Consider the following 14,064-nt stretch of genomic DNA (forward strand, 5'->3'; position numbering starts at 1 on the left):
TTTTATAAGGTTACTGATATGACAAGAGTCTTCATCTCATGTGAGTGGTCATGATTTTATACACATGTTTCAAAATTACAATTAATTCCTTTAGAAGTAAAACTTTTAAATGAGGAAAAAATTACAGAGTGCACCTTTAAATTAGCGCATGTTAACGAGAGACTGGAATGGCTTTATCTCATCTGTGCTATGCCTGATTAGAATTAAATATTTATTTGTTGTTGTTTTTGATCAACAACTGACTGTAAAGAACAGAAAGGGTATTAAAAGAGACATTATTCATTGACAAATCGTCTTCGGACATAGTATAGAATAAAAGAACGATCTTGGGATTAAGAATCGATATTGAGATCGTTCAAATGAAGATCGCAATGCATTGGGATATCAAGATCTTTATCCACCCCTAGATCTAAGGCAGTATGTTATTCTCAGTCACCATTCACTTTCACTGCATCTTTTTTTCCATACAATAAATGTGACTGGCTGTCATTCTGTATACCATCTCCTTTTGTGTTCCACAGAAGAAAGAATGTCAGTTGGGCTTGAAACAACATGAGTAAATGATGACGGAATTTTCATTTTTTGCGTGAACTATCCCTTTAAAACAAAACCCATATACATTTTGAAAGGGAAAATTCTGCTTTCCCCGTAATTTTAGTTTCACCATTTTCCCCATTATCCAACTTATTCACCATTTGTGTCAACTGCTTACATATACGATTGGAAATTAGAGTAAATGCCACCTCAAATCCTCCTTTTGACAGAAGAGAAAAAGGTGTGAGTGAGAATTTTGTCTACTGTGCTCAGAAACAGCATCGCTGAGCAAATGCCTGACCACAGCATGCTCACTGGAAACTCACAGTTAACCTGCTACGCAGATGGAGAGGCCACAGAGGAAGTTAAGTCATTGACATGACTCAGCCTGCAATACAGCTTAATCACCTTTTTCTTTTCCAATAAGGACTGGAGACAGGAGAGTCCTTGACTGAACCCTTATGGGTCATATATATCACTTTTAGTTCTAAGCTCTAAAGGCGTATACATCTCTTGCAATACAAAGTATGTTTCAAAAGTCTGAGACCACATTGAAAATCAGGGATTCAAAAGCAAATTCAAACCTGGAAATAAACAAAGTTTTAGGATTTTGAAAAATTTTAAAACAAAGAACGACATGACGTAAAATTAAAAGGTTCTGCACTACTTCTAGGTCACTAATAAATAAGCACATTTTTGACATTGACTATGTTAACTCAGTTAAGGTCTATGTTGAGGTCAGATTTCCTTGCTTCCTTTGAAGCACACAAAGTGCTCTTTCTCAACATTCTCAAATCATGCTGGGATAACATGGATCATAAGATTTTGCACATACTTGTGGAGTCCAACATGGACTGTCCATTTCAGCTCGAGTGCATGCTGTCATTAAAGCAAAAGGGGACATACAGTATCAAACACTAAGAAATGCACATCAATTTCACAAGTAAAATTTTCTCTCTAAATGTTATGCTGATAATATAACTTGTAATCAAATTAGGAAAATGCAAACTAAAAGCAATGTATATGAACAATGAAAAGACAAAAAAGATCCATGTCCCTTCACTGACACTAGTCAAACCTATATACAGTAAAACCTCTCAGTGGCACAGTTTCATTTTACCTTGACATATAGATGGTAAAGGTTGTGGCTGGATGTCTATTCTGTGTCATTGTCACCAAAATGCCCCCTTGTAATTATTAGTGGAAACAATTGTGGCATATATGGCTGGTGGTTTTAGTGACCATTGTTTAAAGGGATAGCATTGCTAAGTGTCATTATGGCATAAAAGCAATAATGTTTAAGTTTAATGCTACCACATTTGCTAGACATTTCTGTCAATGCATTTTCACAGCAGTAATCAATGGACATCAACAGGAAGTGTTCCAAGAGTGCTCATATTTCATTTAACAACTATGTGACGTTTTGCTGTTTGTATCACTCTGCTTGTCTGTGCATGTATACATAACTGTTGTTTAAGCAATATCACTTGTAGTTGTGCTATTGTACTGAATATCAGCATGGCTGTTATTACCTTGGTGCCCTATATTCTTTGCTCTACTGTTCCTCTGCAGAATTCTGAATATGTCTAAAGCTAAAAGATAAAGAAATCCATCAGCCAACACAGGTCTGGCATGAGAAATGTCTTCCTTAGCATTATTAAGCATCCCGTGTGTGGAGCACTCCGCCAATACGACAGAATTCCCGCATCTGACTATGTGTACTTCCCTACAATATACAATGCAAAAAGCAATACATTAAATTAATAGGATGTCTTAATATGCAGTATTCACGATACAGTCGGCAAACAATGCCCAGATGACCTACTGCATCTGCTGAGATTCTGAAGTGTGCAGCCAGTGGACACTTTTAGCTGAGAAGCTATCAAATTCGGAAAGGAAACTGCTCTTTTCAAGTGTAAGAAGCATTCGGGCCCTCACAGCCAGACTGTGTAACAGCTTCTTCCCCCAAGCCATCAGAGTCCTCAATACTCAGAGACTGGACTGACACACACACACACACACACACACACACACACACACACACACACACACACACACACACCTGTACACCATCCAACTTTTGCACATGTCCAGATTTGCACTTAATTCATTGTCACTTTATACCTGGCTACTACCTCAATAACTGCTATGTCCATAGAACACTATTTCATAGTATGTTCCCTATCTGTCACTCACTCGACGTTGGTGTCGATGTAGTGACACTAGGGGTCACTCTTGGGAGCCCGAGACATCTCTGGTCTTTGATAAAAGGCCAATGAAAATTGGCGAGTGGTATTTGCATGCCACGCCCCCGAACATACGGGTATAAAAGGAGCTGGTATGCAACCACTCATTCTGATTTTCCCTTCGGAGCCGAACGGTAATGATAGCTGAGCTAAATACTACTGTTCATTCACCTGCTGGATCTGACGGCGCATTTCAGCGGCTTCTCCCTCCTCTGCACTGGTGCACTGCAGAGAATGCCCCTGGGCGCTTCGGCAGAAAAACTAGAGAGTATATTTTCTGAAAGAGCATTTTTCCCCTCTAAAAGAGTATATATTTCTCTAAAAGAGCGCACACACACGGAACGTCTTTTTAAAGATGCTTTTCCGATTGTGTGTTATTTCTGGTTGTGCTCGTTATCTCTCGCCTTCTAACGGTCACGATCACTGTCTTTCGTGTCTGGGCACTGCTCACGCGGAGACAGCGTTTGTGCATGGTCATGTTCTCATTGCGAGAATATGTCCATGGCAACGTTGCGGTCGCGGCTCGCCTTAGTAAGAAAGCGAGCCACCCCAGAGGCTCCCGCCTTGGTCCTTTTACACACGGGTTTGAGGCCAGCGCGGCTAGCACTGGGGGCAATTTGGGGATCCCAATGGGCCCGCCTCCGCCGGGTATCCCCCCGCGGACCTCACATTCCCCAGCACGCTCGTCTGCCCCGATCGGGCTTCTGGGTGAGTCCGCCGGCTCGTCTCACGGCGAGTTCGACCTCTTCGGAGCCCGCGAAAGTGATGAGCTCTCGAGCGCAGCATCGGAGAGCGGGCTCCTCCAGTCGGAAGCCTCAGCTGGGCTCCTCCCTCCGGGGTCGATCGGCCTTAGGGGAAAAGAGTCACAGGCTGACGCGGAGATGACAACATGCTTTCCCGGATAGCCGCGAGCGTTGGTTAGAGTGGATTTCACCACTCTTCCCTGAACCCTCGCGGCTCAGTGATTGGTTCCTGGGCTCGCGGCGCTGCTCAAAGCCACGCCCCACCCCCGTTCCTTTCTTCCCGGAAGTGCATGAAGAGCTGACAAGGTCGCGGGAGGCACTTTTTACTGCCCGGTCCCGATCTTTTCAGCTTCCCCGCTCTCACTACCCTCGATGGTGGGGCTGCCAAGGGTTATTCGGCAATCCCCCGGTGGATAAAGGCACTCATGGTGCACCTATGCCTGCAGAGCGCTGCCACCTGGCGCGGGTGCCCAAAACCCCCGTCCAAGGCCTGTAGGTTTACGTCATCTCTGACAGCCAAGGCCTATGGTGCCGCTGGACAAGCCGCCTCCGCCCTGCACGCCATGGCTCTCCTGCAAGCCCGCCAAGGCGCTAAAGGAACTGCACGAGGGTAGTTCCGCCCCGGGATTGATGCAGGAACTGCGCTCGGTGAGCGACAGAGGTCACGGCGCGGACTCTCGGGCGGACGATGGCCACACTAGTGGTCCAGGAGTGCCACCTTTGGCTCAACCTGGTCAAAATCCTCCCTTTCGGCCTGTCCCTGCCTTCTCACGTCTTTACGAAGATCGCAGAGGCTGCCCTTGCCCCGTTAAGGGAGGTGGGCATTCGCATTCTCAACTATCTCGACGACTGGCTAATCTTAGCTCACTCTTGAGACGTTCACAAATATGCGTTTTCCCCCAGTGAGCCTGCTTGCACAGACCCTGTGCAAGGTCAGGGAGGACGAGGAGAAGGTCGTCCTGGTAAGCACCCTACTGGCCCGCCCAGACGTGGTGCTCAGACCTCACGCTCCTCGCGACAGCTCCCCCCTGGCAAAATTCCCCTGAGGAAGGACCTTCTTTCTCAGGGAAGGGGCACCATCCGGCACCCGTGCCCAGACCTCTGGAATCTCCATGTCTGGCTCCTGGACAGGGCGTGGAAGACCTAAGCTGTCTCCCACCTGCGATGGTAGACATGATCACTCAGGCTAGGGCTCCCTCTACGAGGTGCCTGTATGCCTTTTAGTGGCGTCTGTTCGCTAAGTGGTGTTCTTCCCGTCAGGAAGACCTCCAGAGATGCGCAGTCAGATCAGTGCTTTCCTTCCTGCAAGAGAGGTTGGAAGGGAGGCTGTCCCCTTCCACCTTGAAGGTGTACATTGCTGCCATAGCAGCACACCACGATGCAGTTGACGGTAAGTCCTTAGGGAAGCATGATCTGATCATCAGGTTCCTAAGAGGCACCAGGAGGCTGAATCCCTCCAGGCCGTGCCTCGTTCCCTCAGCGGACCTCTGTAGTTCTTCAGGGTCTACAGAGAGCCCCCTTTGAGCCTTTGCAGTCAGCCGAGCTTAAGGCACTCTCCTTGAAGACTGCCCTCCTGACTGTGCTCACTTCCATCAAGAAGGTAGGTGACCTGCAAGCGTTCTCTGTCAGTGAAACGTGCCTGGAGTTTGGTCTAGGTTACTCTCATGTGATCCTGAAACCCTGACCGGGCTATGTGCCCAAGGTTCCCACCACCCCTTTAGGGACTAGGTGGTGAACCTGCAAGTGCTGCCCCAGGAGGAGGCAGACCCAGACCTGTCGTCGCTGTGTCCGGTGCGTGCTTTACGTATCTATTTGGATCGCACGCAGAGCTTTAGAATCTCTGAGCAGTTCTTTGTCTGCTTTTGGTGCACAGCGGAAAGGAAGCGCTGTCTACAAACAGAGGATCGCCCACAGGCTCGTTGACGCCATAACTATGGCATATCTTGCCCAAAACATGCCACCCCCGGTAGGGCTACGAGCCCATTCTACCCGTGGTGTAGCGGCTTCTTGGGCCTTGGCCAGAGGTTCCTCTCTAACAGACATTTGCAGAGCAGCGGGCTGGGCAACACCCAACACCTTTGCAAGGTTCTACAACCTCCGGGTGGAACCGGTTTCGTCCCAGGTAGTGGCATGGAACTTAAGCGGATAAGCCCGGGATAGCCGGCCGGGTGTATCGCTTGCACATAGCGCCTTCCACCTCCTTTTGAGCTGAAGACGTGCGCTGTTAATTCCCAGTAGTGTTCACAAAATTTGTTCCCTGGTTGACTTCCTCCGAGCCCTGTGGCAGTCGAGTACTTGGAGAGACTCGCTGCTGGCCCAGTACACGTGCTAACTAAGAGCCCCGTTCTGGGGTAGGTGCTCTGCATGTAGTGGTTCCCTGTAAGGCTAACCCCATTCGATCTATATCTTCCACTAATTCGTTTCCCTGTTGGCAAACTGCGTCTTCCTTGGGCAGAGCCCCTCTGCCCCAGTCTCTATGTTGTAGTATCTCCTCCCCCATTGGGCAGGATCTACCTTGAAGGCTCTCCACATGGTTGGAAAGACCATGTGACGTATTCTTCCACTTAAATACCCTCCCCCCCCCTCTTGGGGCGAGGTGTGGTCTCCGCGGTGTCCTCCCCTTGGGAGGGACACCCCCCGACTAGACCTGGCGGCCCAGTCGGATAATCCCCCTTCTTTTTTAGGGAGTGGAAAAAGAGAAGGGGAAAAGAGGCCACGACTGGGTTAAGCCTGTCTCTATCTTTGGGTAGTCAACTTGTCCCCAAAAAGGGCCGTTCGACACTCATAACTGTGTTGGGGGAGGTTACGTGTCGACCTGGTGTGCTGGCTATGAGGCACACAGCAAGTCTGTCCACCACACACCGCCAGTTCACGTAACACAGTTCAGCCTTGTGGCATTTTGTATAGGGACCCCTAGTGTCACTACATCGACACCAACATCGAGTGAGTGACAGATAGGGAACGTCATGGTTACTGGTGTAACCTCCGTTCCCTGATGGAGGGAACGAGACGTTGGTCCCTCCTGCCACAACGCTGAACTACCCGCTGAAATGGCCGGACCTTATATCGGCTCCTCAGAGTAAAACCTGAATGAGTGGTTGCATACCAGCTCCTTTTATACCCGTATGTCCGGGGGAGTGGCATGCAAATACCACTCGCCAATTTTCATTGGCCTTTTATCAAAGACCAGAGGTGTCTCGGGCTCCCAAGAGTGACCCCTAGTGTCACTACATCGACACCAACGTCTCGTTCCCTCCATCAGGGAATGGAGGTTACACCAGTAACCATGACGTTATGTTTACATTCGGCATTTTTAGAAGTGTCATCTTTTTGCACTACTCGGATTAGAAATGTGTACTGGTCGGCGCTGCACTGTCTCTCACTGTCTCTTACTGTGCCTATTGTCCTGTTTCCTTTTTAGTAATTATTGCACTGTCCTGTACTTTTTGCACACATTTGCACGTGCACTTTATGTAGGAATGTGTAGGTCTTATTCAGTCTGTGTAGTCTCATGTGGTTCTGTGTTTGTCCTATGTTGTTTTTTGTAGCACCATGGTCCTGGAGGAACGTTGTCTCGTTTCGCTGTGTACTGTACTAACTGTATATGGTCGAACGACAATAAAAAAAAACACTTGAACACTTGAACTTGAAGTAGTTAAATATTACTTGTTTAACAACTACCAGGTAAATTATTTTCGTGATTGTTGTTAGTGCGACATAGGTCTAAAAACAAACTAGTTCAAGAACAATGCCCACATTCCTGAATGTAATACGTCCGGTAATGCATTTATACTACACACCTGCATAAGGTATTTTTAAACGCCTACTAAAGAACATACTTTTTTTAATGGCCAAGAAGTAAATTATTCATCGAATTTGTACATACTCTGAAAGTACGGGAATCCGGACACAGCTAACCCCTAAGCGCACCTATACACAACTACATCTACATATAAAGCATTTAATTGCTGAGAAACTCTCATTTAAGAAGATTTCTGAGGTTCAGCTTCAGAGAACTGTAGTTGCTACACCACAGTATCTCTAAAGGGAAATTCAACTGAAAAACTGTGGCCACAGGCAGTAAAAATGTTAGTGAAGCAAATTCAGATCACCACAAATCCACCACCGATGCAAGGAAATGCATATGGGATCAAAAGTACAAACATGCAGTATGCTTAAATTTGAAATGTAGCATATTAGTATTTAGAAGGTCTTCAGTGTGCAGTGCAGTCCCATTGTAAGCATAAAGCACATATACAGACATAGAAGTGCAGGCATACACTTATTAATGCATGCACACAATTAAGCACAAACACTATACATGCATGTTGTATGTGTGCGTCTATGCAGTCATGTATGCACATGTGCATACATTCAGTCACACTCTCCTTACAACACAGTGAAAGATACCATTTGTTTTAGATGTTAGTTTTTAAATGTTAAATCAGTTAAACATTTTATAGGTTTCATTTTCATTAACTAAAACTAATATCTGATTTGTAGCCAACACTGGGTGTACTAAGTCATCAGAAGTTCCTCTCAACAGCATCTTATCTTAGTTTGATGGCGATTTCAGGTATGGCCTTAAAACGTGGATATTCTCAAAAGCCACTGTGATCATTAATACGAATCTATATGATTCTCAACTTGCCACTGGGGTATAGGGTTGGGTAGCAGGACATCTCCGATATAAAGGAAATTTTCATAGAAAGGTTGCCCACAGAAACCCCAAACCCAGATGGGTATCCCCTGCCGCCTTCATACGTTGCACTTTTTGGGTTGTGCACCTTTATAAGGAGCCCCGGCCCCTTTCTCATTAACATCACGCACCTGCTGACTGGTATTAGGTCAGGACGCTGCATTTATAGCTGCTTTGTTCAAAGTGCAAGACAGCAGGACTCCAAAAGTAGAAAAAAAATGGGTTCTTGGCTCAACATAATGCTCATGTGTGGACTTCTCTTAGTGTCTCTTCAGAGAAACAATGGATTTCATCTTCCTCGATCCACAAGTGATAAGGATGAAATGCTGGAAAGAAAGAAACTGCAGGACATAATCCATTCCCTGCAGAATCATTATGTAAGTAAAATCTATGGACCTGCATGCGCCTAGTTGCAAAAACCCCTTTAATTAAGAAAATCCTTGTTATATTGGTAAAGATATTATCACTAAGGGTCTTCTTAACCTAATAGGTTTGTTGCAGTTGGTTTCTAAATGTCTACAGCAGGTTTCAAAGCAACTCAGACTGTGTAAGGAGAATGAATCACTTTCAATTGCTTTATGCCTCAGTTTGGCATTACAGCCAATATTAGCAAGATGCCGTTCTAAACAAAAATTTTTTTAAGGGCAATTTTAGGAATTTACCCTATTACAGTAATCACAATCAAAACAAAATGTAAACAAACACATAGTCTAGTGCAAAGAAATTGTACCATAGCACATGGTATGTTTTGTACAGGTACTGAAGAGAGTTTTGTAAGCAGAAAGCATCCTGTTACTCATTCAAGACAACTTGGTGACACTGTTCGATCTTTATTAAAGGGGCATTATGGTGATTCTGGTATATGATTGACAGCCCAGCTAGGGAGAAATGCACAATTCATTCTTAACACTCACTCTTTTGTGTACTTTCTTTAGAACACACTCGACACACAATGGGTTGGAAAGACTATTTTTGCTTCCCATCTGGACCAGCTGAATGTAAGTTGCAACCATTCTTACTTTGTTAGAGGCTAGAATCTAAAACGCACATGAATGATTTCACAGGATGGTAACGATTATTTTTTCCCGTAGTCCAGGACCAGGGCCTCATGCACTTGCCAGACGGTTTTGCTCGAGGGAATGCTGAAAATCTACGAAGAAATCTTTACAGATATGAGAAACAAGTCTGAGAAGAAAGACGTGAAAACCAGTCTAGAAAACGTAATGACAAATGTGACAAAGCTGAGAAGCAATTACAGTGAAGAACGGAAAGTATGGAGAGAACTTCAGGAAATTCACTCAATAAAGGTAAGAAAAAGACAATAACAGTTGTCTGTAATGTCTGTGCTGTCTACATTGAGAAATGGTGTGAATTGTTGTTGCTTGTCCAGATTATAATTTTCAACTGTTGGATCATTGTGCTAAAGGAAATAATCTTTAACTGAAGTTGATTACAATATATGATATTGTAATAGGTGAAGAATGGCACAATCCAGAAAGGAGCCCTAAATGAATTTCTCATGGTGTTTGATCTAGCCAACTGAGGAAAATACCACATCTACAGAAAAAAATCACCAGGACAAGACTCATTGTATGACCTTCTCTGGCTGTGTGCAGTTACTTATTTATTTTTATTTATTTTATTGTATAATGTTTCCGCTACCTCCAACCGCACTAGATACTAATATTTTAGATACTATAAATTCTATGTGCAGTGTTGTTGCACTGTATTGTTCAAATGTATTGTTATATTTTGGTAATTTGTATTTCTACATTTGCTAACATAATGATTGTGATTCTATAATAAAATGACAAATTTTACTTTATTTTATGTCTTGTCTGGTTCAATAAAGAACTGAACAAAATGTACATTTATAAAACACAAAAACGTGTTCAAAAAAAAGTAAATCAAAGACATGATGACAAACAAACAAACAAACAAACAAATTTAATCAATAGAAAGTTGGTTGATTAAGGTCTCATGTGAACTATTTGGCTGATGAAACTGGGAAAAGGCACTTAATTTTAACCTCCTTAGACTGGAGGGCGACTACTGTGTACTGATTTGTAACTAGTAGCCCTAATAAACATGCAAAAAAAATGTTTTCCTAAAAATGTATCTCCTCATCCGGTGACAGCGGGACTAAGCCTAAGCTGTAAAATGTTAAATAATACCAAGCTCAAGATAGTCAGAATGTTTTTATTTTTATTTTTTTACATCAAATTGTTTATTATGCTTCCAGGAGTGTTGGTTATTCATGTTTTTGAAACATTACAGACATTACATCTGATTTTCTGAAAAGCTGCTTTGGAACAATGTGTATTGGGAAAAGCACAAATAAAAAACAATACAAATAATAATGATTTGAGTTGATTTGACTTTTATGTTAAATTTTTTTTCTACTTTGGCAACAACATCTCAGTGTTCTCTATTTGCACTGTCAAACAAACAAGTGATAGCCATAGCCAATGCTGAAACATTTTACCAATCAGAAATTAGCATAATTAATTCTGATACAAAGTTATCGTCCAATCACTGCCAACCATGATAAAATAAATTTAATCATTATAAAGTGATTGTCACAGTCCGTCTCCCTCATTTTCTTCAAGGTTCGACAATGACGTTAGTTAGCATGCAAAAGCGTGAAATCAAATGTAAATGAGCATAAGAGTTAATAAGTTAATATCTTGTAACTTTTATTGCTCTTTTTTTTATTTTTTTTTTTACCTTGCATAATTACTACAGTTATGTGTAGAGCTGCATGATTAAATCATAAAAAGATCGCAATCTCGATTCAAACACCCACACGATCTCTTTCCTAAATGATAATGATTCACCTGTCTATTAAACCTTTGACAAAAATCATACCGGAACATTCAAATCTGTGTTGATGCTGCCGCTGAGCCAGAGAGAGCAGTTATCATGTATAGTTATGAAACAGCTTCATAAACAGTCTTTTCTACCACACAGTATCATTATTTCTTTCTGAGTGACGAATATTCAAAATATTACAGAAGTACTGGGATAAAAGTTTACAGATCGCATATAAACACTGATGTCTACGATCAAAATAGGGCAAACACCTTTTGAAAGTAACTTGACACTTGAAATAATGATTATACCGATTATATTGTCATTGAATCATTCATTCAAGAGATTTGTTCAAAAATGCTGATTCATCCAGTAATGAAACAAAAGTCATTGAATTATTCAAACAGATTTAAAAAAAATAATTCATTCAAATCTATAAAACATTTTTAAATAGACTGCAGCAAATAATATTACATGTTATTTTCTTTAGTTGGCCTTCAGGTTCGTGGGAGAATCATGATCTTTATTTGAAACAAAAACATTGTGATTCTCAGTTTATCCAGAATCTAGTCAGTGTATTCAGTAGGTTGCTTCAGAGGCATAAGGTATTGTAAGTATTACATACAACAATGCTACAATAATAAAACAATGCATTGACATAAAGGAAATTTACTTTTGATACTTAAGTACTTTTAAAACCAAGTACTTCTGTACTTTTACTTAAGTAAAAATCGTCATGTTACTTTCGTTACCTCCGTTCCCTGATGGAGGGAAAGAGATGTTGTGTCAATGTAGTGACACTAGAGGTCACTCTTGGGAGCCCCAAACACCATTGATTTTTTGAAGAAAGGCCAATGGGAATTGGCGAGTGGAATTTGCATGCCACTCCCCCAGACATACGGGTATAAAAGGAGCTGGTATGCAACCACTCATTCAGGTTTTGTGCTGAGGAGCCGAGACCAGGTCCCGGCCATTTCAGCGGGTAGTTCAGCGTTGTGGCAAGAGGGACACAATGTCTCGTTCCCTCCATCAGGGAACAGAGGTTACGAAAGTAACCATGACGTTCCCTATCTGTTACTCACTCGACGTTGTGTCGATGTAGTCACACGGTCTTACCGAGTCTTGTCGGAAGTATGTCATGGGGAGAGGTCCCATGGTAGGTCCTACCCGAAGGGGGAGGAGTTTCTACAGAGCATGGCGACCGGGGGCAGAGGGGCCTCTGCCCAAGGAAGATGCAGTTTACCGACAGGGAAACGATTTTGCGGAAGATATCACATGGGGTTGCTTTTGGGGAACCAGCTAATGTGGAGCACCTACCTCAATTCAGGGCCTCATAAGCGCACGTACTGGGCCGGCAGCGAGTTTCTTCGCAAACTCAACTGCCAGAGGGCTAAGGAGGAAAGTCATCCAGGGATCACAGTCTGTGAACACGACTGGGAGTCAAGAGCGCACGTCTTCATCTCAAGGGAGGGGAAAGGCGCTATGCACAAGTGGTACACCCGGCCAGCTGTCCCGGAACTTACCTGCTCATGCTTGCCAATACACGGGACGAGACCAGCTCAACCCAGAGATTGTAGAACCTCACAAAGGTGTTGGGTGCTGACCAGCCTGCTGCTCTGCAGATGTCTGCCAATTAGGCACCACTGGCTAGGGCCCAGGAGGCCACCACACTCCTGGTAGAGTGGGCTCGTAACCCCGCAGGGGGTGGCACGTCCTGAGCCTGATATGCCATTGCGATTGCGTCAATGACCCAGTGGGCGATCCTCTGTTTGGAGACGGCACTTCCTTTCCGCTGTCCACCAAAGCAGACAAAGAGCTGCTCGGAGCTTCTAAAGCTCTGCATGCGATCCAAGTAGATGCGTAAAGCTCACACCGGACACAGCAATGCCTAGACTGGGTCTGCCTCCTCCTGGGGCAGGTTCACCACCTGATCCCTAAAAGGGGTCATGGGAACCTTGGGCACATAGCCCGGTTGGGGTCTCAGGATCACGTGAGTGTAACCTGGAATGAAATCCAGGCATGATTCGCTGACAGTGAACGCATGCAGGTTCCTTACCCTCTTGATGGAAGTGAGCGCAGTCAGGAGGGCAGTCTTCAAAGAGAGTGCCTTAAGCTCAGCTGACTCCAAGGGCTCAAAGGGAGCTCCCCGTAGATCCCGAAGGACTACAGAGAGGTCCCACGAGGGGACGAGGTGCGGTCTGGAGGGATTCAACCTCCTAGTGCCTCTCAGGAACCTGATGATCAAGTCGTGCTTCCCCAAGTACTTACCATCTACTGCATCGTGATGAGCCGAAATAGTGGCTACATACACCTTCAAGGTGGAGGGGGACAGCTGCCCCTCTAGCCTCTCCTGCAGGAAGGAAAGCACCGATCCGACTGCGCATCTCTGGGGGTCTTTGCGTCGGGAAGAACACCACTTAGCGAACAGACGCCACTTCAAGGCATACAGGAGCCTCATAGAGGGAGCCCTAGCCTGAGTGATCGTGTCTAACACCATGGGTGGTAGGCCACTTAGGTCTTCCGCATCCCATCCAAGGGCCAGACGTGGAGATTCCAGAGGTCTGGTCACGGGTGCCAGATGGTGCCCCGTCCCTGAGAAAAGAGGTCCTTCCTCAGGGGAATTTGCCAGGGGGGGCTGTCACAAGGAGCGTGAGATCCAAGAACCAAGTCTGGGTGGGCCAGTAGGGTGCTACTAGGACGATCTGCTCCTCGACCTCCCTGACCTTGCACAGTGTCTGTGCAAGTAGGCTCACTGGGGGAAATGCGTATTTGCGTAGTCAAGGGGGCCAGCTGTGTGCCAGCGCATCTATACCGAGGGGTGCCTCGGTCAGGGCATACCAAAGCGGGCAGTGGGAGGATTCCTGGGAAGCAAACAGGTCTACCTGTACTCGACCGAATCGACTCCAAATCAGCTGGACCACCTGGAGGTGGAGTCTCCACTCTCCCCTGAGCATAACCTGTTGTGACAGTGCGTCTGCTGCGGTGTTGAGATCGCCCGGGATGTGAGTGGCACGTAGCGACTTGAGGTGCT

General features: G+C 44.9%; 1 protein-coding gene across 1 annotated transcript; it reads left to right on the forward strand.

The window, feature by feature from the left end:
* Nucleotides 1-8,440: 8,440 nt before the first annotated feature.
* Nucleotides 8,441-9,833, forward strand: LOC127434994 (interferon gamma-related-like). The gene is made up of 4 exons (XM_051688088.1): nucleotides 8,441-8,599; nucleotides 9,158-9,220; nucleotides 9,314-9,529; nucleotides 9,697-9,833. Exons 1-4 carry the CDS (start codon nucleotides 8,441-8,443, stop codon nucleotides 9,763-9,765), a joined length of 507 nt encoding a protein of 168 aa, XP_051544048.1. The 3' UTR covers nucleotides 9,766-9,833.
* Nucleotides 9,834-14,064: the final 4,231 nt, after the last annotated feature.

Source organism: Myxocyprinus asiaticus, chromosome 45 (assembly GCF_019703515.2).
Source record: "Myxocyprinus asiaticus isolate MX2 ecotype Aquarium Trade chromosome 45, UBuf_Myxa_2, whole genome shotgun sequence".
Classification (NCBI taxonomy): domain Eukaryota; kingdom Metazoa; phylum Chordata; class Actinopteri; order Cypriniformes; family Catostomidae; genus Myxocyprinus; species Myxocyprinus asiaticus.